The sequence below is a fragment of the Marmota monax genome, unplaced genomic scaffold, assembly GCF_021218885.2.
Source record: "Marmota monax isolate L192 unplaced genomic scaffold, Marmota_monax_Labrador192_F-V1.1 WCK01_AAM20220418_F8-fsc00050, whole genome shotgun sequence".
Classification (NCBI taxonomy): Eukaryota; Metazoa; Chordata; class Mammalia; order Rodentia; family Sciuridae; genus Marmota; species Marmota monax.
Window position 1 is genome coordinate 5,611,409 of NW_026694552.1, and position 26,282 is coordinate 5,637,690.

The 26,282-nt window shown below is 35.6% G+C and overlaps 1 protein-coding gene across 2 annotated transcripts in view; it reads right to left on the minus strand.

Annotated features, from left to right (window-relative positions):
• Positions 1-1,856: 1,856 nt before the first annotated feature.
• Rbm41 (RNA binding motif protein 41) overlaps positions 1,857-26,282 on the minus strand; it is a 76,142-nt gene continuing 51,716 nt past the window's right edge. For both annotated transcript variants that reach the window (XM_046420783.2, XM_046420782.2), the window contains 2 exons: positions 8,994-9,141; positions 1,857-7,137 (listed from right to left, as the gene is read on the minus strand). In XM_046420783.2, coding sequence (XP_046276739.2) covers positions 6,971-7,137; positions 8,994-9,141 — 315 coding nt within the window. In that variant the 3' untranslated portion in view covers positions 1,857-6,970. The remainder of the gene's footprint in view (positions 7,138-8,993; positions 9,142-26,282) is intronic.

The following is a 26,282-nucleotide window of genomic DNA, read 5'->3' on the forward strand; positions in this document are numbered from 1 at the left end:
TACTGGGTACTGGCCTGGGGCTGAGGGCCATTAGGATCTTCCCAGTATTAGGTTTCATCAGCCCAGCACTAAGTTCCAAGCCAAAGTCCTGGGCTTGGTGAATGCGGTCTTGCTCCACACTATGCTGCCCAAGCTTGGGGTAATGTTGGTAAAGGCAGTCCTTTGGCCACCAAGGCTAATGTTAAACTGGGTAGCTCCTTAATCTCACAGCTATAAGAACCTATACAGTCTCAGGGGTGTACCCAGGTCTGTGCCACCATTGGCAGTGATGTACACCAAAACACAAAGCTAAACCACAAGGTGCTGGTCTCTTCCTTATACTATGGGCAGGTCTAGAACTCCATGTGTAAGCAGTGGTCTGGGAATAGCTATGCTCCCTAAGGCTGGAGAAGGGGTTGTGGTGACAGTATGGTGCAAAGCTGGGTTGCACTTGTCTCTGAGACACAGGTACCTTTACAATATGGGGGATGTGCCCCAGGCCTACTCCACATGTGGCAATGATGCAGGCCAAAACTCAAGTCTGTCTCATCAATATACATGTCTCTACTCCATACTGGGGCAGATCTAGAGGCTCCATCTGTGAGCTCTGGCCTGTATGTAGGGGCCATCATTTTCTCTCTGGCACTGAGTCTCAACACAGCCAGCATGGCACTGAACTCTAAAGCAAAGTCCTGCACTAGTATTTGTGCCTTCCTCCCTAGCAGGCAGAGTTTTGCTTCCTTCTCTACTGCCCAAGGTTGGGGCAGGGACGGTAGAGGTGGTCCTTGGCTGCTTCGCTACTAGACTCAGCAGCTGAGTCTGTTGGTATAGTCCTGGGGTAGGGATCACAGGCTTTGTCTGGCTCTGGGTTTCACCATGGGGGGCCTGGTATTGGCTTTCAAGTCTAAGCCTGGACTTATTCCTTCTAGAGGTATACTTATCCACGTGGCTTGGAGTTAGGGTGAAGTGGGCAAATCCTTTCTGCCTTTTTGGATGCGTCTTTTCTTATTATCATACCAAAATTGGGTACTCTGTTCTCTCATGTGGCTTCCTTAGCTCTTCCAAAGGTAGTCTGGTGTGTGAATACCTGTTCAACTTGGTATTCCTGTGCAAGAATATTCACTTGAAGATCCTATTCACTTATAATCTTGTTCTGTCTCCCTGAAAAATCCAATTATGTCAAATTTTGCTTCATATATTTTGGGGTTTGGTTGTTAGATGCATACATGTTTATAATTTTGTATCTTGCTGGATTTATTATTTCATCAATGTATAATGTCATTGTATCTTGTAACAATTTTTGTTATACATTTTCCTGCTTTATTGAGGTAAAGTTGATAATTAAAAATTGTATATGTTTAGGGTATACAAATTGATGATTTTATGTACATATGTAAACACTAAAATATTCACCACAACTAAACTTAATAATGACCCAAAGTACAGAAGTAGTGACGCAACAGAGGCACCAGGGCCTAAAACAGAAGGAAAGATTTAACTCTGGTACTGTGTGACAATGCTGTAGGGCATACAGGAAAAAAAATAGTACATATAGGGTTTGAAACTATCCAGTTTCACACATTCACCAGGGGTCTTGGAATGTATTAGCCAATAAGTGGTGATTAATGTACTAAAAAAATTATACATTGTATGTTAAAGATATGAGCACCTTGTGGTAACTGGTATATTACAGTTTTTATTTTGATTCTTTTAATGGTGAATTGTGTATGCATGTATATACAAATGTTTTTACATGATGATTTCTGCTCACCTGTGGGCAGAAAAAAAAGAAATAGTAGCAAAGTGGCTTTAGCTTTTCAATAGTACAGACCACAGAATAGGTATACTAGTTAATAGAAATCACTGTTTCTCCAAAGTTTTTCCTTCATTATAATTACATTTATTTAAAAATTTACATATGGCAAAACTCATTCTTTTGGCATACAATTCTGAATTTTGACAAATGCACACATTCAACTACAATCAAGATAGAAAAAAAAATCTTCATTATTGTGTTACCACTTTGTAGTCAAGGAATACTATCTTTGTCCCCTGATATCCATTGTTATTTTTCCACTATCCCTATTTGTTTTACCTTTTCCATAAAATGTACAAATGAAATCAAACAGTAGTAGCCTTTTGAGTTTGGATTCTTCTACTTAGCAAAATGCATTGAAGATTCATTCAAGTTGTTGCATGTATGGTTCATTAGTTTTTATTGCCACGCAGAATTTCTTAGTCTGGATGTATCAGTTTCTGTATCAATGCACCAGTTGAAATATATCCTCCATATTTACTTTCCTCCATTGTTAATGGACTGTAGGTCTAGTAATGAGCAGAGGTGAGATTTTCCACCCAACAGGAAGCAGTTCCTTTTGGAAAGTTCAGCTGAGAAGTATGTTCCTGGGTAACATGTGTAACAGGCTATACCTGGATAACTTATTACCTATTCCTTAAACTATATTTAAAATTGGAGGGTTAATTCAAAGTGAACAGTCTATCAGAGGAATAGAAGTTTGTCCTGAGTATAGTCAGATGATATCGTCAGAATAGGCCTGACAAATATGCTGGAAGACAAGTAACTGCAAGAGTATTTAATTTTTTTTTAATTTAAAAAATACTGAAAAAAGTAAAAATCACTCCAAATCACATCATTTCAAAAATTTTACAAACTGAAACCTACTTTCACTCTGTCCAATTCTACCTTCAAAAGGTTTATAATTTGGTATACATATTTCCCAGCCTTTTCCTAAATTAATTTTGAAATATCTATATGCACATACCATATATATAAACGCTTTTACTTAAAAATTTTATTAACACTATTCATATTTTTTCATATAATGTTTTAACTTAATACAAAACCTTGGATATGAGTCAGAATATATTCATAGATATAGTCCAATATTTAAATGGCTGCATAGTATTCCATTAAGTGGATGTGCCAGATGTTATTTACACATTTACCTACTGATGAACATTTGGGTAATATCAGACTTTGCATTTTTGTGACAGTTGTATTGATATAGAATTCATACATAATATAATTAACCCACATTATATAGTTCATAGTTTTTAGTATAATTCATAATGTTGTGCTATAATCAACACAATTTTGGAACATTTTAATGAACCTCTAAAGAAACCTCATATACTTCAGCTCTAACCCTAGCCTTTTCCATTCCTTACCCTCCCACCTTGACTCAAAAACACAATTAATCCTCTGTTACTAAATATTTGCCAATTCTGGACACTTCATATAAATGGAATCATATAATATGTAGTCATTTTTGACTGGCTTCCTTTACTGAGCACATTCTCAGGGTTCTTGCATGTTAATAGTATGTGTAAGAAGTGTTCCCTGCTCTTCTACCTTTTGGATGAGTTTAATGAGGAAATTGTATTAATTTTTCTTTAAAGTCTTGGCAGCATTCACCTAAAAAGTCATGTGGGTCTGGGCTTTTCATTGAGGGTATTTTTTCCTTACTCAATTTAACCTATTTACTTGTTATTAGGGTAGTTCAGATTTTCTTATTTTGAGTTATTTTTGGTAGTTTGGTTTTTCTATAAATTTGTTCATTTCATCCAGGTTAACTTATTCACATGCATTCACATGTTCATAGAATTTCTTCATAATTCTTTTTATTTCTACAAAGTCAGTAATAATATTTTTCCTTCAGTTTTGATTCTAGTAATTTGAGTCTCCTTATTTCCTGATACATCTAGCAAAAGGTTTGTTTTGTAATCTTTTTTATTGAACTAACTTTTGGTTTGGTTTCATTGATTTTTATCTACAGTTTTCTGTCCTCCATGTGGTTTACTTTTTATCTAATATTTTTCCCTCTAAGCATTGCTTTAGCTGCATCCCATAAGTTTTGGTATGTTGTCTTCATTTCCATTTATCTTAAAGGATTTTCTAAAATTTCCCTTGTGATTTCTTCTTTTACCTATTGGTCACTTAAAAGTGTGCCTAATTTTCACATATTTGTAAATTGCAGTTTCTGTTACTAGTTTCTAACTCTATTCCATGTGTTCAGAGACATACTTTACATGATTTCAGTCCACTTATAATTATTAAGGCTTGTTTTATGGTTTTGTTTATGATCTATCTGGAAATGTTTCATATACACTTGAGAAGACCATGTATTCTGATGCTGTTGTGTGGAATGTTCTGTAAATATCTTTTAGGTCTCTTCGGCTTATCATATTGTTCAAGTCTTCTATTTCCTTATTGATCATCTGTCTACTTCTTCTATTATTGAAAATGGGGGTAGTAAACATTCCAACTTTTTTTGTAAATGTCTATTTCTCCCATTTATTTCATGTTTTTAGGTACATTGATTATTTCTAAAAGGTCAGTAGTTATATTTTCTCCTTCATTTAAAAAAAATTTGTGACTTGCCCAATTTTCTGTGCAAACTTTTATAAAGTGTATCTCTTATAATAAACAGCAAAGTTTTGAATCTTGTTTTTTCCCTAGTCTGACAATCTTCATTTCTTGATTAGACTGTTTAATCCATTCACATTTATTATTACTATTGGTGGGTGGATTTACAAAATCCATTTTACTGGTTGTTTTTTTTTCCTATCTGTCTCAACCTTTTGTTTCTCCTTTCCTCTTTTTGCCTTTTGTATTATTTTCTAATGTGACATTTAAATTTAATAATATTTCATTTTTTTAAAAGTTATTTTCTTGGTGGTTGTTCCAGAGCTTACCATACACACCTTAACTAAACTGGATCAGCTAAAGATATATATTAAGTTAATGTCAGTGATATATAGGAATATTAGTCCTATATAAACCCATTTCTTTCCCCCGTTTTGTGGTATGACTGTCATACATATTGTTTTCTCATTATAAACCCGATAATACATTATTATAATCATTACTTAATATAATTCTATGTTTTTAAATGAAGATGAGAGAAGAAAAGCAAGTGTGTATTTATAGCTTTTTTTTTTTTTTACATTACCCTTCATTTTTCTCCTATTTTTAAATTTTTTTTTCCTGTGGATTTGAGCTATGATCTAGAGATCTAGAGTCTTTTCCTTAATAACACAGTGTTATTTCCATCTGCCTTGTTTGTTCTATTATTGGCAAATATGTTTTATGCTAAAGACAAAGCAATGCAATTATACACATACTGCTTTATACAACTGTTTTTAAAATTAATAAAGGAAAATGAATGCAGATTGCCTTCTATAATTACATATTTACCTTCGTTGATGATCTTTTGTGTGTATATTCATATAAAAGTCTAAGGATACTTGCTTTCAACCTGAAGAACTTCCTTTAATATTTTCTATGAGGTTTGTTTGCAACGAATTCTCTGGTTGTTGTTACATGCGAATGTCTTATTTCACTTCCATTTTTGAAAAAATAGGTTTTTTTGTATATAGGATTCTGGTCAAGAGTTAATTTCCTTTGTGTACTTTGAATATGTTATCTAATTGCCACCAGCATGGCTTCTGCTGAGAAGTCAGTTGTTAATCTTACTGGGGTTCTCTAATAAGTGATAGTTCATTTTATTTGTGCTACTGTCAAGATTTTATGTCTCTGGATTTTAGTACTTATTAGGATGTGTGTCTGTAGTTTTCCTTTTGTTTGTCCTATTTAGGGTTTGCTGAGGTTCTGCAATACATAAATTAATGTTTCTCAACAAATTTGAAGCACTTACATACATTATTTCTTGGAATGTTTCCCCCCCCCTTTCATTCTCTTTTCTTCTAGCACTACCATTACTTCTACACTGGAGTGCTTAATGGTGTTGAGTTCTATACTCTTCAATTTTATCAGTTCTCTTTTATTTCTGTTGTTCACCCTAGACAGAATTATCTTACCTAATCCTCACAACCCAAAGGAGGGAAGTAGTACTATTATCCTCACTTTATAGATGAGAAAACTGAGGCTCATTAAGTGACTTGTCAAGTACAGGGTGGTAAATGTGGCTGTGAGGTGCACAGGTTTGATCCCTAAGTTAGTACTACTTCCTCAATGCCATACTGTCTTTCTATTATTCAGCAACAATAAACAAACAACTAGGGGATTTATACTTCTCTTCTGGAGAACTATTTCTTTCCATATCCCTTTAGAATTCTTTGTTAGTATGTTCCTCTTGTAAAATTAATATACCTTATATTTAACATATATTAGATACTCAATGTTTATTGTGATGAAGTGAAAGATTGCTCAACTGTATCTAGTTTAAATGGCCATGAGAACACCAATATTTTTGTTTAAAAAGATTTCATTAGAAAAAAATATATAGCTTTTGGAAGACTCTGAGAACTTAGGAAGAATTCATTAAATATGATGATTGACTTATGAAACTACCTACCATTACTGCTGACAATTCTGACATTACAGTGTTTGTTGATCTTAGGCCTGAGGGCCTGTTCTATTACTTACTAGGTAGATTAAGTTTGAGATATGGACTCTAATAAATAAGTATTTCAATGTTTAATCCATTTTAAAGTTTTATATAAAGGAGACAGTCCTGGAAAGAATGTTATCTCTAGGGGTAAATATTAAAAACACCAGAAAATGATAAAGGTTTTATAAAATCCTCAGGAAAAATTCTATGTAATTTATCCTAAAAAATAATACTCTTTGTATATTACCCTTAATACTCAGGATATTTTCTGTCTTAGAGAGTCTTTGATTATAACAAATGTTTTCTACTAATTCTCTCAGAAAGCTGAAAAGCATTGTCCTAATAAATGTTTTTCTCTCTCGGTTAATTTATCCTTTTCAACTCCAAACAAATTTCTATGTATATGCAAATCTTTACTCCAAGAGTCTAATGTAAGAAAGATTACCTAGGACCCACTGTGTGTGTGTATGTATATGTATGTGTGTGTATGTGTGTATGTATGTATGTATATGTATGTGTATGTGTGTGTGTATATGTATATGTATGTGTATGTGTATGTGTGTGTGTGTATATATATATATATATATATATATATATATATATATATATATATTTCCCTAGCTACCACTGATTTCTGTACTACTATGTGTAGTAGATGATATGGAAGAAGCAGCCTGGAGATCTGACTGTTGTTTTTTATTCTTTCCAAACTCTATCACCAATATTTTCCCATGCAGTTTATATCCATTTACTAGATGCAGTGCTTGCTGTGCTATCTCCTCATCTAAAAGAAAAAGAAAACAAATCAATTTACATAGAACTTAATAATTCAATTTTATTCCAAGTCTAGTTTACATTGCTTTTCTTCAATGTTAACTGTTGGCTGTAAGGTCATATCATTTGATTTTATCATCTTTACTATAACTTCAAATTTGTATAAACCAGGAAGACTAAATATCTCACAATAATGACAACAAAGCTCAAATAGATTTTTTTTTTCAAATAGATGTTTGAGGGTGTATTCTAATTCAAAAACATAGGTAAAGAAACAAGGATACGAGCAGTGTGCTAAAGTAGTACAGACTGTACTAATTATACATTATCCTCTATCTCTGATACAGATTATAGGTATTATGAAAACCAAAACTTTTTCAAAGTGGCAACAAAAATAAAAGGAAGCTTTGTTACATTTTTCTTTCAGTGGGGGAGTGGTTATGGGAATATTATTGGGATAAATAGGTTTAAGAACTTTTGTAGGCATATAGAAGCTTCAGGTAAGAAAATATATAGTGTACAGTACAAATATTCAATTAATGGGACTTGGATGTAAGAAATAAGGAGGTATGGATTATGGCCAGGAGTTGTGTAACCATATGTAGACAATGTTATTAGACTGAACCAATTAAAAAATTAGTTGTAGATGAACATAATACCTTTATTTTATTTATATGTGGTGCTGAGGATTGAACCCAGTGCCTTGCACATGCTGGGCAAGTGCTCTACCACTGAGCCACAACCCCAGCCCACTAGACTGAACCAATTTTTGTCTCAGATATATGTACTACAAATTTTCAAATGTGTAGTATATCTGCTGCTATTATTAGTAAAATAGCCATGCATTAAAAGTACTTAGTTTGTAAGCCCTTTTTATTACATATTTCTTAATTAGTGGGTCATATTTTTTTTAATTTAAAAGGGGTCCTCAAACTTGAAAAGACTGAAAAACACTGGTACAGAAGATCTATAAACTTTCAGTGAGATAGGAAAGATGACATAGGACTATGTGAAAAGAAGCTGGGCATGGTGAAACATGCTTATAATCCCAACAACTTGGAAGGCTGCAGTGGAAGAACTGTAGGTTCAAGGCCAGCCTCAAGAACTTAATGAGATCTTGTCTCAAATAATCAATCAATCAATCAATAAATGGGGTTGGGGATGTAACTCAGTGGTAAAGTGTCCCAGCACCAAAAGCAAAACCAAAAACTGCATGAAAACAATGGAGAGGAGTTGGCAGTATTCATGTGTAAAACTACTTGCTTATAAAAAGGATAGCAGACTATTTATAAATGATGACAGTTCAGTGACAATTAAAGGTACACATTCTACCTAGCTTCTCCCCCAAAAGACATGAAACTCCTATATTGTTCTGGCACCTGGATTAGAACACTGAAACCATGTATTAACATGCAAGTAATATTTAGAAGAATGCATCCTCCAGTACTAATTATAATTTAGTAATGAATTAGTATATTATCTTGCAGTCACTTAGTCCTAAAGGAATAGGGAATAAGGCAAATACATGTGTTCTGATCAGAATATCAATATATTATTCAGTGAATAATTATAACTTAGACTAGAAATATCATTGTTAGCAAAAGGAAATAAATTTTAGTAGGGTAAGAATGAAATGCCAACATTGGGAAAATTGAGACATACATATGGTGGTTACACACTGCCAAAAGAGGAGAGGAAGAACAGAAAGGGGGATAGAGGAGCACTAAAAACATTTTCCTTAATTCTCATGTGCAGTTGAGAAATCAAAGGGCTATATCCAAAGAAATAAAAGGACTATATCTAGAGAGGTTATAGTCTCTAGTGAACTGACACTACAACAGTAATTATCTAGATGAAGTTACTTACTGGGAAATGTGATGAAAGCCTGTCCCCTCATTCGTCCAGTCATCATTTGGAATTGAATCGGAGGTCCCTTTTTCTCTTGGAACCGAGCAAATAATGACACAAGATCTCTTTCACTCACGCGGGGGCTAAGATTCTTCAGGTATAACACCTAAAGTAAATTGAGGATCGACAGAAATATCAGATGAGGTAGGTAAGGCAATTCTTCATTATGGTTAGAAATAGTTTCATATCAATATCATGGATTGAACACATTCATCTAATTTTATTCTCTCCAGAAAACTTTCTAAAATTATAGGCACTTTAAAAAAGCAAACACAAACTAAGAAGGTCAGAAAGAATAAGGAAAGAAGACAATGGCAACAATATCCCAGAAACTGGAAAAAACTGGATGATTAGGAAACAACTCAGTACACTCCATAAATCTGAATATTAAATCAGTACCCACATCTCTACTTAAGAACTCTCAAACAGTTCAGAAATTGATAATTTCAGCTATCTCTGGAAATGGATATTAAGAGATGGGGTTAAAATAAAGTTGGTGCACTGAAACCTGTTTAAAAACTAATGTGATCTTTAAATACCTCCTTTACAATATGCTACTGAGTAATGGCAATTTGCTGATCCTGGCAGAATACTGGAGTTTCATTGTTGGAATATGGATAATGCCATAACATAGCTGAGAATATGAATACTATTTCTGAAAGCAAGGAGACTAAGAGAAAGAATGCATACTAAATGCTGGTTTCTCCCTGGTCTTTGCCCACCACTTGGCTCCTAGAATGCTTGAAATACCACACAAGAAATATTTGATTAGAGAAATGCAAATTAAAACTACACTGAGATCTCACCTCACTCCCGTCAGAATGGCAATTATCAAGAATTCAAGTAACAATAAATGTTGGTGAGGATGTGGGGGAAAAGGTACACTCATATATTGCTAGTGGGACGGCAAATTGGTGCAACCATTATGGAAAGCAATAGGAGATTCCTCAAAAAAGTAGGAATGAAACCACCATTTCACCCAGTTATCACACTCTTCAGCATAAACCCAAAGGACTTAAAATTGGCATGCTTCAGTGATGAAGCCATATCAATGTTTTTAGCAGCTCAATATACAATAGCTAAGCTATGAAACCAACCTAGGTGCCCTTTAACAGATGAATGAATAAAGAAAATGTGGTATATATACACAATGGAATATTACTCAGCCTTAAAGAAGAATGACTTTATGCATTTGCCAGTAAATGGATAGATCTGGAGACTATGACACTAAGGGAAATAAGCCAATCCACAAAAAAACAAAGGTTGAATGTTCTAATATGTAGATGCTAACATACAACAAAGGGAGGTAGGGAGAGAATAGATGTTCAGTGGATTAGACAAGGGAATGAAGAGAAAGGAGGGACAACAGAATAGGAAAGACAATGGAATAAATCTGACATAACTTTCCTATGTACATATATGAATACACCAGTTAATCTCCACATCATGTACATCTACATGACTGGGATCCTATTTATAATAAGATATTCTCCATGTCTGTATAAGTATGTTAAAATTGAGTCTAATGGCAAATAGTACTAAAAAGAACAAATTAGAAAAAAAAAGAAAGAAAGCATTTGGAATAGATTCCTTTGGGGAAACTGATAAGTTCGAAGAGGAAATATTTTTAAATGCTGACTTTGGATGGGAAATTTCTCTAAGAAATGACCAGCCAGGATAATTGTTTTTCTCAGAGTTGGGGACCAAACCCAGGATTTGTCAAATGCTATCCAAACACTCTATGACTGAACTACATCCCCAGGCTCTCAGAACATCTTAAAATGAAATTCAAAGTCCACATGGGCCATTCATGTTCTCGGATCTTCCAAACAGCTTTTTAGTCCTTACTTATAGATATAGCCATGGATTATCAGGCATTTGAGGGAAAAATCTATCTAATGTGAAGGAAAGAGAACAGAACAAAATAAAAAGAAGAAAATGGGGAAAAAGAAGCACTATGGAGGGGGAAAAACCTTCAAAAATTATAACTAATACCCTCAGAGAAATAATACAAAATATTCTATCAATTAGGAATGGGATACTATTTTAAAAATCTAAGCAAATAAAAGAGCTATATTATGTGATTGAATTTAAGTTGCTTAAAATAGGTTATTGTCAGGAGCCACTCTGGAAATACATGCCCTTAAGACCTGAGCAAGAGATAGTGAACAATTATTATGCACCGCAATACTTGGGCTTTACCTCCCCTCAGGTAATGAGGTGTGGCTCCAGGAGTAGGTGTTACCTGGTGGGGTTGAGTTACACTCACCTGTTCCTTTGTAATCCTACCCCTTGTCCCTTTTTTGGATAGAATGTTCTAAGAAACAATGTCTCCCAATAAAGGCCAACTCCAAAATGTGTGCTCCCACCCCACCTCTCTCTCCAGCCTCTTGTGACTTTCTCTTGCCCCCCTGAGGGAACCTGAGGCCAGGAGCTGGGGAAGCCGTCCTGAAGCTTATAAAAAATGGGAGTTCATAACCCACTTGAATCAAAGTGTGAAATATGATATATCAAGAAACATGTAATGTTTTGAACAACCAACAATAAAAAATTTAAAAAAAAAATGTATTCTGTGTCTGCATGGTATTTTGTGTCACCCCAAATTCACATAAGTGACTTTGGTTCAGTTGCCTGTGCTAAATAGGGGCAGTAGATTGGCACCTGAATGAGGGGCACTCATTGTGAATTTGGTGGGTTGACTTTGGTTAAGCAGCTTAGAAAATTCAGAGTAACGTGGATTGGGTTGTGAGAGAAAACAGGTTGCAGATGGAGAGTAAGGGATGCTAATCATAATATGGGGAATTCATCATCTTCAAAGAGAGAAATCTGCTTCATGATCCTGGAGACATTAATCAATCATAGGGGAAAACAAATCAAGAGAACCCAGCTCACTACATTCCTAAAAATAGTCAATGATGTCTGTCCATGGTTTTGTGAGGAAGAATTGCCTAATTTGCCTACTTTCTGTAGGTAGAAAGCTGTTTAAAGGTTGCCTCTCTGCTAAACTACCTAGAGGTACAATAAAGAATATTCAGAAAGTCTGGACTGCCTTAGAAATGTGTCTTTTCGCGGACCGAGAAGAGGACCACTGGTCCTCCGAGGAATTGTTGGAAGGGCTGCAGGATGCAATTAGGACCTTTGAACATGACAGCCTTGTGCCATTCCAAGACAAATTTCTCTGTCTTTGACCGGACTAAGGGCAGAGTTAAGTCACGCCCAGTGTGTAGCTTGTAAACCTCAGACAGAAAGGCTTGGGGGCAAAACCTAAGACTATTCAAATTACAGCAGATTAAGGCAGAGAGTGATTCACAAGCATATCAGCAAAACTTGTTGGTAGGGGCCTGTGCTAGAGAGTAAACCAGCCCAAGTTGAATTTCAGGAAGGGAAAATCCAAGATGGAAGGGAGGAAACCGCACAGGGAAATTCCAGAGAGGCCGAGCTGCGGGTTCGGAGGAGGATCCCAAGTCCAATGCAGAAAGTGAGCTGGGAATGGGTTTAAGTAATCTGCGGTTGGGTGGTCCTGCTTCTGCCATTCGGATACGGCCACTCCCCTACCAGAGAAGGAGATTCAGCCATTCTAATGTGGCCTTCGGGAGAGAGAAGACATTACAGGTTTCCAGCTTTTTCCAGTTTTTGAGGTAGACAAGCAAAATCAATGTGTTCGAATTCATCCTGTGGTTTCTTTTAAAACTAGGAAGGAAGTGAAAAATGCTTGTTGCACTTATGGTCCAGTTTGCCTTTTGTTCAGAGCTTTATTGAATCAATCTGTAGTGAGCCATTACCACCTCATGATGGATTACGCTAAACAAAGTGTGTCTGTCCGGAGGTGGACTTTTATTATGGAGATCAAACTGGATGGATTTTTGCACTGAACAAGCCAAAAGGAATAGCAGACATGGTATTGATAGTCCCGTAGACATGTAAACTGGAATAGGACCATTTGCAGATTTAGAACAACAGTTAAATTATGATTTACCAATTTATGATCAGATTAGTATGTGTGCTAGAGAGTCCAGAGAGAATTACCAAATAAAGGTGAAAACATTTTGGATTTCAGTCAGATCTGGCAGGGACCAGAGGAGAAATTCTCAGATTTTGCAGCATGCCTTTACCAGGCAGCAAATAGGACCATTGGTGATTCCAATGCATCTGAGGTTTTGGTCAAACAATTAGCTTTTGAAAATGCCAATAAAGTCTGCCAGGAAATTATCTGACCCCATCAGAAAAAAGGAACTGTTTCTGAACTTATTCGCCTTTTCTCTGATGTGGGTCCAGTTCAATTGCAAAGTATGATTATCGCTGTGGCTTTAAAGTAAGTTTTACATCCTCAGTCTAGGAGAAGACACTCTCAGGGGCAATGTTTTAACTGTGGTAAGACGAGGCACATGGCTAGGGACTGTGGGTCGCCATGCATCTGGGGAGATCCACCTGGTTAATGCTGGTGCCACTGGAGAGGTGGCATGGGAGGCTCCGGCAGGCATGGCAAAGGTGGCCAGCTGCCATTTGTGGCTACACTTCCATCTTCACCACCACTGGGAAACTGGAGGCAGGGCTTGCCCCAGCCCCGCCAAACAGTAGGGGTGTTTCAATTTACACTGGAAGAGGAGCCAAAGGCTCACAGTTAGATGTCATCAAGCCTAGCCCAGCCGCTCAGTATTACTATCCTTCTGGGATGTTTCCATCCCAGAGGCTGAGAGCTTGGGACTCTGACCAGCCATGGGACTCATTTTAACTCCTGAATTGGGCAGACAACATATCCCTACAGGGATTCACAGGCTGCTGTTGCAAAATACCATAGGCCTAGTGTTGGGATGAAGCAATTTAAGTCAAAGAGGAATTCAAATATTGCCAAGTGTTATTGATCCAAATTTTGAAGGAGAAATCAGGGTTACAGTTCAAATGATTTGCGTTATCCAGCTTTCTCCCAGGGATGTTGTAGCACAATTAATATTCTTGTCTTGTAGCTCCACAAACAGCCTGGGTGAAAACCCGAGTTCTGGGTCCCGGGGCCAAGCCTATTTGGCTCAATTGGTTAGACAGGAGCGCCCTCTATTGGATCTTAAAATCAACTATAAAAATTTCAGAGGTGTGCTTGATGCAGGAGCAGAAAAGTCAGTTATTTCTAGCAGGTGCTGGCCAAAGAAGTGGCCTTTACACATTGTACCTACCAGCTTAGAAGGGATTGGTCCAATTTCTCAAACTGCACAGAGTGTTCAATATCTTCTGTGGGAGGATAAAGATGGTAATTCTGGAGTCTTTAAACCCTATGTCCTAGACAATTTGCCAGTAAATTTATGGAGTCGAGATATTCTAAGCAGCCTGGGTTTGTTATTGATAACTCCATACTCCATTTTGTCATCTCAGGGACTTAATCAAAAATTTATTTCTCCTAGGAAATTTGAAGGGAATTCACATGAAGGGTATTCACCTATAACCCAGCCTCTCCAGCAAAGACTAGTTAATTCACCCAGCCAAAATTTTTGGCAAGGGCACTGAATTTCTTCCTGGCCCAAAAAACATCAAAAAAGATTAAATGGATTACAGAAGAGCCAAATTGGGTTTGTCAGTAGCCCATAACAGGGGGGAAACTTTAAAAAAGCCAATATGTTGGTCCTGGAACAACTTCAGGCTGACCATATAGAACCTGCTTTTAGTCCATGGAATACATCAATTTTTGTAATTAAGAAAAAGTCTGGTAAATGGAGGTTGTTGCAAGATCTCAGGACAATTAATCATGTTACTGAGCCCAGGGAGCTTTACAACCAGGGCTTCCTTCTCTTACAGCCATTCCTTTAGATTATCATCTAATGGTGATAGATCTAAAGACTGCTTTTTCACTATACCTTTATATCCAGATGATTATAAAAAGATTTGCTTTTAGTGTTCCAGAAATAAATTTTAAAGAATCAGTTAAGAGATATTGCTGGAAGGTGTTACCTCAGGGTATGTGTAATAGTTCAACTCTTTGTCAAGATTTTGTGGCACGGGCTATCACGTCCGTAAGGCAAAAATTCCCTGATGCATATAGTATTCATTTTATGGACGATATACTTGTAGCTCATGCTAGTCCAGATGTATTTTTAAAAGTTTTTGCTTAATTAGAAAATTCACTTGCTGCAATGGCTTTGTGCATAGCACCTGAAAAGGTGCAAAAGACATCTCCTTTTCAGTATCTAGGTAATATAATAGAAGGACACACAATTTGTCCTCAACACTTACAAATAAAAGGATTACACACTCTTAATGATTTTAAAAAATTATTAGATGATATTAATTGGATGAGATCATCTTTAACTACCACAGATTTGAGTCTTTTGTTTCAGATTTTACAGGGGACTGTTCTCTGACTTCTCGTCAGCTCGCAACAGAAGCAAGAACGGCTTAAAGAAGGTTGAATTTGCTATTAGAAGTGCTCAGCTTACCAGAATTAACCCACAGAATTAAAATATTAATAAATAATTAATATTTATTAATATTTCCCACTGCTTATGCTCCTACAGGAGTGATGTGGCAATCATTGGGAGTTACTGAATGGCTCCACTTAGTTCATTCTCCTCAAAAGTCATTGACTCCTTTTCATGATTTTGTTGCTCAGTTGGTTATTAAAGGCAGAATACAAGTTTTATATCTAGTTGGATCATAACCTAATGTTGTTATTATACCTTATTCTACTCAACAGAATGATTGGCTTTTCCAAACTTCTAATACCTGGCAAGTAGCTTTTGCTAATTTTCCTGGTCAGATAGAAAGTCATTATCCTTGTGATAAAATTATTCAATTTGCCTTAGTAACTACATTCATTTTTCCAAAAATTGTGCATACTCAACCAATAGTTGGGGCACTATCAGTGTTCATTGATGGATCAAGTTCAGGTAAAGCAGGTTTTTATAGCCATGCTCATACAGAGGTAATATAAACACCATATACTCTTGCACAATGAGCAGAACTGCAGGCTCTCATCTGTGCTTTAAGTCATTTTGCAAATGAGCCAATTAATATTTATTCTGATAGTTTATATGCAGTTGGAGTTACAAAAAATATTGAAACTTCACCTATTGGGTACACACCATCACAAGAGTTATTCAATTTGTTTAATACCTTAAGACAGTTCAAATGTGTCAACATCCATGTTTTATAGGCCATATTCGGGCCCATACTAATCCCCCAGGGCCTTTAACATCAGGTAATGATAAGATTGATAAATTGGTTGCTGTTTGTCAGCAACTGTCTTTATATGACTGTTCACAAGCTTCGTGTTCTTTATATCATCAAATGCTTCTAGTTTACATAAAAAATAATATTACTAGAGAGCAAGCTCGTCAAATGGCAAATGGATGTAACTCACATTCTTCAATTTGGCAAACAATGTTATGTTCATGTAATTGTAGATACTTATTCCAGATTTATCTTTGCCACAGCCTGTGCAAAAGAAAAAAACACAACTTGTTATTTCTCATTGCCTAGCTGCCTTTGCAGTATTAGGATGTCCTTTGCAGATTAAAACTGATAACGCACCAGCTTATACTAGCTCTTCTTTTTAGCAGTTCTGCCAACAGTTTCATATTGACCATAAAACAGGTATTCCTTACAACCCTCAGGGTCAAGCCATTGTAGAACAAACTCATTTATCTATTAAGCAGCAATTACAAAAACAGAAAGGAGGAAATAAGACCCCCCAAAATAACCTTGATCATGCTTTGTTTTAAATTTTCTAAACTCTGACTCAGAAGGTCACACTGCAGCTGAGCGATACACGTCTTCCAAAGCAACAGGTCCTTTAGGCCAAGTTTGGTGGAAAGATTTACAAACAGGTCAATGGAAAGGACTAGATCCAGTGATAATGTGGGGTAGAGGTCACGCTTGTATTTTCCCAGAAGGTGCATTTCATCCTACTTGGGTACCTAAACATGCCATCAGAAATGGAGGACCAAGAGCCAAGGTTCAAACGACTGAGGATCGATCCAGAGATGTCAGCCCTGACTCCCAGCAAAAATAGGAAGCTTCGAAGGATGAGGGGAAAGAAGATGGCCCAGAGAGACCCAACAGTGAAGCTACCCTCATGGAAGCTGTTGAAGAATCTGACGCTGCAGGCTGAGCAGATGATCCAGCAGCAAGGAATAACTAAGTGTCCAGTTATAATGTTTATAGCAGTGCTAGCTCTGTTGAGCTGCCAGGTAACTAGGACACAGGAAGAAACATATTGGACATATTTTCCAGATCCACCTTTAGTACACCCAGCAATGTGGACTGGAGAATATAGATACCCATATTACTCCCATCTATGTGACTGGATTTAATTATTCTGGCTATAGTGGTCAGTTACCTATGGGTTGGTCCCAAAATAAACATGCTAGCTGTCTAAAAATGTCCTTTGAGGAAAAGACAGCAGTTGGGGGACCTAGACCAGCTAATTGTACTGGCCTCAGGGAATCAAAGCCATATATTAGAATAGTTATTAAAATGGGACTCTCTCATAACAAGCCAGTCATTTTAGCAGAACGTCCACTAATTCTTCACTGTCCTAACCATTCTGCAATAGAAATTGGCACATTACCTAAATGGATGGATTGCATAAATACCTTGCCAATACAGCATAGGTGTCGAGAAATAGTGGGTATATTTTAGACTGGTATCCTAGGATTGACAAAACACAATTAGGCAAGGGTGCTGCCATGACCTCTGGAGGATTTGTTAGTAACATCTTGACCTTCAGCGAATGTGGCATTCAGAAAGATGTTTGGCATTTGATTGAGGCCTCAGAATTTTTACATTTTACTGACAAGTCTTTACCTGAATTTGTAGGCAGAAATTGTTCTTGTTATGGCCTGCAACCTGTGTTCAATCTCCTTACGTTTTAATTACTGGAGATGTGAAAGTCAAAAGAAAAGATAATAAATATCTTGTAGCTTGTAATAAATGCAATTTAACTAATTGTATCACCAGATACAATAGAAGGAAGGGAACACTGACACTACACCAGCCCTCTTTTGTCTTACTGCCAGCTAATATCCCAGAGCCACGGTATGCTGATGCTGGTTTTCAAGTCTTACAACAAATACATGCCCAGCTGACTAGACCTAAGTGAGCTCTTGGACTCGTAATACTTGGAGTGGCTGCCTTAGTTTCATTTATTGCTTCCACGGTCACAGCTTCAGTGGCCATATCTCAAAATTTTCAGCATGTAGATTTTCTTAATAATTTGACTCAGATCACTTCCAAAGCTCTTCATAATCAGATAAATATTGATGAAAGGATTGAAACTAAGCTAAATGCCTTAGAAGCTACTGTCATAAATATTGGTAATGAGCTTTCAGCTTTAAAGTTCAAGGAAAGACTCAAATGTCATGCTGATTATAAATATATGTGTATTACTGCTTCCAATTACAATGCTTCCCAATGGGATTGGGAGAAGGTTAAAAACCATTTATTAGGTATTTGGCAAAAAAAATAATAACAGCTTGGATCTTCTGGAGTTACATCATCATATTCAAAATATACAAAAATTTTTCGGATTTTTCGGATCCTACTTCTTTAGCTGATCAAATACTTCGAGCGTTTCATGGCTTTAACCCTGGAAACATACTAAAACATTGCACATGGTATATTATTGGACTGTTCTCTTTGCTATTAATTCTTTCTTGTAATCATAGAATGTCCTGCCTTCAGAACAAGAATTCAGGAACCAGAGATAGTGACTCATCACTTACTTTTTCAAAGAAAGAAAGGGGAATATGTCGGGATCCACTCTGAAAATACACGCCCGTAAGTCCTGAGCAAGAGATACTGAACAATTATTGTGCCCCGCAATAACTTGGGCTTTACCTCTACTCGGATACTGAGGCATGGTTCCAGGAGTAGGCGTTTCCCAGTGGTGTTGAGTTATACTCAGCTGTTGCTTTGCAATCCTACCCAATGCCCTTATTTCAGATAGAATGTTCTAAGAAACAGTATCCCCCAATAAAAGCCAACTCCAGAACGTGCACACACGCTCTCTCTCTCTCTCCAGCCTCTCATGACTTTCTCTTGCCCCCCTTGTGGGAGCATGAGGCTGGGAGCCTGGGAAGCCATTCTGAAGCTTATATAAAGGTATTCCATGTCTGCATGGTATTTTGTATTACCCCAAATTCACACAAGTGACTTTGGTTCAGATGCCCATGCTAGATGGGGCAGCAGGTTGTTATGTCTATAGTAAACACCAAGAAAATGCCTATACAAGATACACAGAAGAAAATGAGAAAGGAATCAAATCATGTCTACAAAACCAAACCAAAGCAAACTAAACAAAAATGAACCACAGCTGGGCGTGGTAGCGCACCCCTATATTCCCAGCAGCTTGGGAGGCTGAGGAAGGAGGATAGCAAGTTCAAAGCCAGTCTCAGCAAAAGCAAGGCACTAAGCAACTTGTGAGACTCTGTCTCTAAATAAATAACAAAATTGGGCTGCAGATGTGGCTCAGTGGTTGAGTATCCCCAAGTTCAAACCCTGGTACCAAAAAAAAAAAAAAAAGAACCACAAAGAGAAACGAAAGAGCTACAAGACATGAAGAACACAATGAACAACTGGCTACAGCAAGCCATTCTATATCAATAATTAAGTATAAATTGATTAAAGTTACCAAAAGACAGAGTGCCTAAATGGGTTAAATTGACATGACCCAACTTTATGCTGGCTAAGAGACTCATTTTAGATATAAGAACACACATAGGTTCAAAATGAAAAGATGTAAACAAGAATTCTATGCAATAGTGACAAAAAGAGAATAGTGGTGGACATATTTATATGACAAAATAGATTAAATAAAAAACTGTCACTAAGACAATGAAGGGTATCATATAATGATAAGTGTCAATTCACCAGGAAGATATAAAAATTACAAATACAAATATATGTGTATGTATGTATAGATACCCCAAATCAGAACACCAAAATAAATGAAGCAATGACTGAACTACAGGGGAAAAATCAGTTCACAGTAACAGTAGGAGACTTCAATATCCCACTTTCAATAATGGGATAGAATACCCAGACATAAGATCAATAAAGAGAACAGAGGGCTGGGGTACAGCTCAGTGGTTGAATTGTTGCCTGGCTTCATGAGGCATTAGGTTCCATCCCCAGCACCAGAAATACACATAAAAACTAATAAAGAAACAGAGGACTTGAACAACAATACAGGTCAAATGGTTCTAACAGATATACACAGAATATTCCACATACCTGCAATAGAATATATTCTTCTTAAATGCACATGAAATATTTACCAGGACAGGTCACATGTAAGGTCACAAGACAAGTCTTAACTAATTTCAGAAGACTGAAAATAAAACTAAGTATCTTTTTGGATCACAATGGAATGCAACTACAAATCAATAGCAGAGGAAAATTGGAAAATTACAAATATGTGGAAAAGAAACACATTTTAAAACAACCAACAAGAAATCAAAAGAGATATTAGGAAGTATCTTGAAATAAATTAAAATGAAAACACAATATATCAAAACTTATAGGATCAGCAAGAGCATCACCAAGCTGGAACTTTATAGCAATAAATATCTATATTAAAGAAAGATCTCAAAGAAACAACCTAACTCTACACCTTCAGGAAGTAGAAAAGGAAGAACCACTCAAGACTAAACAAAGCAGAATAACAGAAATAATATAGTTTAGAGCAGAAGTAAATGAAATAGAGAAAAAAATCAATAAGCTAAAACTCATTTTGAACAAACTGACAAAGTTGACCATCATTTAACTAGACTAAGAAAGAATTCAAATAAAATAAGAAATTAAAGGGAACACATTACAACTAATATCACAGAAATCAACAAGTTTATAAGAAACTACTATGAACAACTGCACATCAACAAACTAGATAACATAGAAGGATATATTCCTAGGAAAAAACCTATCAAGATTGGATCATAAACAAACTGAAAGTGGATTAGACCTGTAATAAGTTAGATTAGCTCAATAATTAAAAAAAATCCCAACAAAGAAAAGCCCATGACCAGATGGTTTCACTCGTGAGTTTTATCAAATATTTGAAGAAGAAATAATGTGAATTCTTTCTGAATGCTTACAAAAAACTGAAGCAGAGGGAATACTTCCAAACTCACTCTGAGATCAGAATCATGCTGATACCAACAGAGAAAATAACAGTGTGAAAAAAGCACAGGCCAGGGCTGGGGATTTATAGCTCAGTTGGTAGAGTGCTTGCCTAGCACACACAAGGCCCTGGGTTCAATTCCCAGCACCACAAAATAAAAACAAAATAAAGTACACAAATCAATGATGTAAAAAGAAAAGAAAAGCCCAGGCCAATGAACATAGGTGCAAAAATCCTCTACAAATTACCACTAACCCGAATTCAACAGCACATTGAAAGGACCATACATCATGACCATGTGGTATATATTCTTGGGTTGCAAGGATTATCTTGAGATAATCATGTCAAAATTCAACAAACTGTTTCATGATACACTTTTAACAAACTAGGAATAGAAGGAAATTACCTCAACAAAATGAAAGCAATATATGCAAAGCCCATAACAAACATCATATTCAATAATGAAACAGAGGGGTTTTCCTCTAAGATCAAGAGCAAGATAAGAGGTTAGTGTTGTAACTCAGTGGTAGAGCGCTTGCCTAGCACATGTGAGGCACTGGGTTCAATCCTCAGCACCACATAAAAATAAATAAAGGTATTTAAGAAATCATTTGTTAAAAACAAACAAACAAGATAAGGATCCCTACTCTTCCTACTTTTATCCAAAATAGCACTGGAAGTTCTATCCAGAGTCAATTAATCGAGATGAATAAAATAAATGTATCCAAATCAGAAAGAAAAAAAAATTATATCTATTTACAGATGAAATGATCATACACAAAAAATACCAAAGATTCAACAAAAAATTAGAATAAACAATTTCAGGAAAGTAATAGGACACAAAATTAATGTAGAAAATCAGTTATGCTTCTTTTCTTTATTTTTCTTATACATTTTTTTTTTCCTTTTTGCACTGCTGTGGATTAAAACCAGGGTCTTTTACATACTAGGTCAGCACTGTATCACTGAATTAAACCCTCACCTACAGTTGTGTTTCTATATACTAACAATGAACAATATTAAGAAGAAATTAAGAAAACATTTATAACAGCATTGAAAAAGAATTAACCAAGGAGATGAAAGAATTGTACATTGAAAATATCAATATGTTGTAGAAACAAAGAAGACACAAATAAATAAAAAGATGCCATGTGTTCATGGAAAGTAAGTCAGTATTTTTCAAATTGTCATACTACCAAAGTGATCTATAGAAATTTCCATCAAAATTTCAATGGCATTTTAAATAGAAAGAGAAACAAAAATCCCAAAACTCATATGGAACTATAAATGATCCTAAATAGCCTAAACAATCTTGAGAAAGAACATATCTAGAGACCTCATAGTTTCTTATCTCAACACATATTACAAAGCTACAATAATCAAAACAGTATAATGTCATAAACAGATACATAGTTCAATGGAACAGAATAGAGAGCCTAGAAATTTCTGTATCTATAGTAAACTGACATTCAACAAGTATGCCAAGAACATAAATTGGGCCAAAAATAGTTTATTCAATAAAATATAAAGAAAACTAGATAGTCATGTGCAAAATTATAAAATTAGATCCTTATACCATATACAGAAATAAAATTAAAATGAATTAAATATATAAATATAACACCAGAAAATTATAAAATTCCTAGGGGGAAAAAAAAGTAAAAACCTCTTAACATTGGTCTTGGCAATGATTTCAATGATACATGAAGCAAAAGAAAAAACAGACAAGTAGAACTATATCAAACTAAAAGTTCTACAAGGGGCTGGGGTTGTGGCTCAGTAGCAGAGTGCTTGCCTGGCATGTGTAGGCACTGGGTTCGATCCTCAGCACTGTGTATAAATAACTAAATAAATAAAAGTAAAGGTCCATCGACAACTAAAAAAATTAAAAAAAGAGGTCTGGGTTTATAGCTCAGTGGTAGAGTGTTTTCCTAGCATGTGTGAGGCACTGGGTTAGATCCTCAGCACCACATAAAAATAAATAAAGGTATTGTGTCGGGCTGGGGTTGTGGCTTAGCGGTAGAGCACTCGCCTAGCACATGCAAGGTGATGGGTTTGATCCTCAGCACCACCTAAAAATAAATAAACAAAATAAAGTTATTGTGTCCAACTACAACTAAAAAAAATAAAAAATGTAAAGGTATTGTGTTCATTTATAACTAAAAATATTTTCAAAGAAGAGAAAGTTCTGCAAAGCACAGGAAACAACAGAGTGAAAAAGTAACCTATTAAATAGGAAAGATTATTTGCTAAACATATATCTAATAAGGAGTTAAAATCCAATATATATAAGGAACTCCTACAACTCAATAGCATAAAACCAAATAATACAAATAAAATATGAGCAAAATACTTAAACAAATATTTCTCTAAAGAAGACATCAAGTAGCTAATAGATATATGAAAAGATGTTCAATATTATTAATCACCAGAGAAATGCAAATCAAAACTACAATGAGGTTATCACCTTATGCCTATTGAGATGGCCATTATTTTTAAAAAAACTCAGAAAGTAGCAAGTGCTGGGAAGGATACAGAGAAAGTGGAACACTTGCACACTGTTGAAGGGAATATAAGATAGTGCATCTGCAGTGGAGAGCAATAAGGAAGTTCCTCTGAAAAATAAAAATATAACTATCATACAATCCAAATTCATTTCTGCTGATTTATCCAAAAGAGTTGAAATCAGGATCTCAAACAGATACACACACTCTAATGTTTACTGCTGCATTATTCACAATAGCCAAGAAGAGGTGGGTATAATCTCAATGTCCACTGATGAATGAATAAAGAAAAAGTAGCATATACATACAATGGAGTATTATTCAGTCTTAAAAATAAGATAACCCTGTCATATTCTATAATAAAGACAAACCTTAAGGGCTGTATGCTAAGGGAACTAAGCTCATCACAGACTCTACTTATATGAATATCAAAAGTAGTCAAACTTGGTTGCCAGGGCTGGGAGGGAATGGTTGCTGCTCAATGTTTCAGTAATCCAAGATAAAAATGTTTCATAGATTTGCTGTATGACATTGTGCTCATAATTAACAATACTGTATTGGACACTTAAAATTTGTTAAAAGAGTAAGTCCAATGTACTCTTTTAAAGACTGAAGGAATAAGGAAGAATTCAGACAGGAAAAGTAAAAGCAAATAGCTAAAAATGGAAACAAATGATGTAACCACTGAAATGTATGAAAAATATATTAAATACTGGTAATAAGCAGTAGAATCTTTGTCTCAAAATCTCAAAGAGCTAGATGTTAACATTTAGCATTTATGTATGCTTGTATCTTAAAGGTAAGGTCATAGAATAATTGACTTGTGATTCATTTCAGTAATTTCTGGTGAACTTGTGTATTGGCTTTCAAATACTTATCAGCAAAGCACCACCAAATTAAATAACTATAGAAAGGGGTGTGTAAAAACATACTCTAATTTTCTCACCCATTGGGAAAGATCCATACTAAGACTGTTCCTTTTGATATGAGCATTAAACAAAAAAGACTTCTGGTCAATGTAGTTCTGTCAGTTCTAGCTTGGAGGCATTTTTTGTGCTACAAAATTGTACATATACAAAAATAAATACTCATATACACGTGTTCACGTATGTATATAGCCACAACAGACATATATATATTGATGTGTGTGTGTGTGTGTGTGTGTGTGTGTGTAATATTTCAAAGATACTGCTAGGCTCCAAGACAAGATAAACATACCTGGAAACAAAAACAGAATTTCTAAGCAATAATAGAGGATGGAGTTCTCCCTGGTATTTCCCTGGAGTAGCCATTACTACTCCAAAATACAGTACTTTTTATATTGTATTCTTTGGAAATAAGTTGCTATGAGCAATTCAAAACTAAGTGATAAGTAGTTATGCTCCCCCTTCTAGAGGTAAAGTGGTAAAGTATTTGTATAAATTATCTGGAGATTTATCTCTTCACTTCCATTTATTTATTTCCTCAATCACTTGTTTTTATTACTTGAACTCATGAATATTTATTTTATACTTTGGATTATTATACAACATTAATTTAGTTTGTTGTACAAATAGTTCTAGCTTTGATCACTGGAAATTCTTTTAGTAGGCTTTTGCATTCCTTTGATGTTCTCCCAACAATGGTTTTATGCTGTCGTTCTTTTTAGTACTTCTTTACTTTCTGGCATTACAAGATGCACAAGATTCATCTTGTGTACTTCCTGCATTAGTACTAGCAGCAGCCATCTCTCCAAGGATCCCTGGTTCTTTTATTAGAGAATGGTATTAAAAGCCAATATTAATTCTGAGAAAGCTCATTGTAGGGTCCTGTGTTGGGCTTGCTTGGTTCACATAGCCAAAAATATGTGTGTATACTACTCACTATATACATATAAATATTTCTATATATAACTACTTCTATCTATATTAAGCTAAACAGTTCATATTGATGTCCTAAACAATAAAATCATTACCACATGGATCACCCTAACATCCTCACTTCACTTATCTGTAAATTTCAAAGTGGAAAACCTGGCTCCCACCCATTTACTTAACTGTTCCATCCAATTGTGCATGTAGAGCAGCATCAGTACTGCTAATCAGTACCCTGATTGGAAACAATCTTATTAACTAGGTTACAGTGCTTATGTGCAGTTCCATTTGGCTTTAGTTTTCCAGACTCTACATATTTCCAAAGATACTTAGGTCAGCACCCATTCCCCCATGCCTTCAATAAGGTCGTTTCACATATATGCAATAATAGTTAGATCCTCTTCTCACAGTCAGTATATTTCTTCCCTCATTCTCCAAAATAATTTTTAAATATTTGTACACATTAAGAATCACTATTGGGCTGGGGCTGTAGCTCAGTGGTAGAGCGCCTGCCTTGCACATGTGAGGCACTGGGTTCGATCCTCACACCACATAAAAATAAATAAATAAAGATATTGTGTCCATCTACAACTAAAATAATAATAATAATAAAGAATTACTCTTTATACTCTACAGTTTTAGAGGTTTTGGCAAGTGCATGTCTTTCTACCTCCATAGAATATGATGCAGAATAATTTTACTCCCCTAAAAATCTCCCTTGATTCATTTACTCCCTCCTTCCTCTCTCCTTAAACTCTCAGCAATCAGTTATCACTTTGGTGCCTCT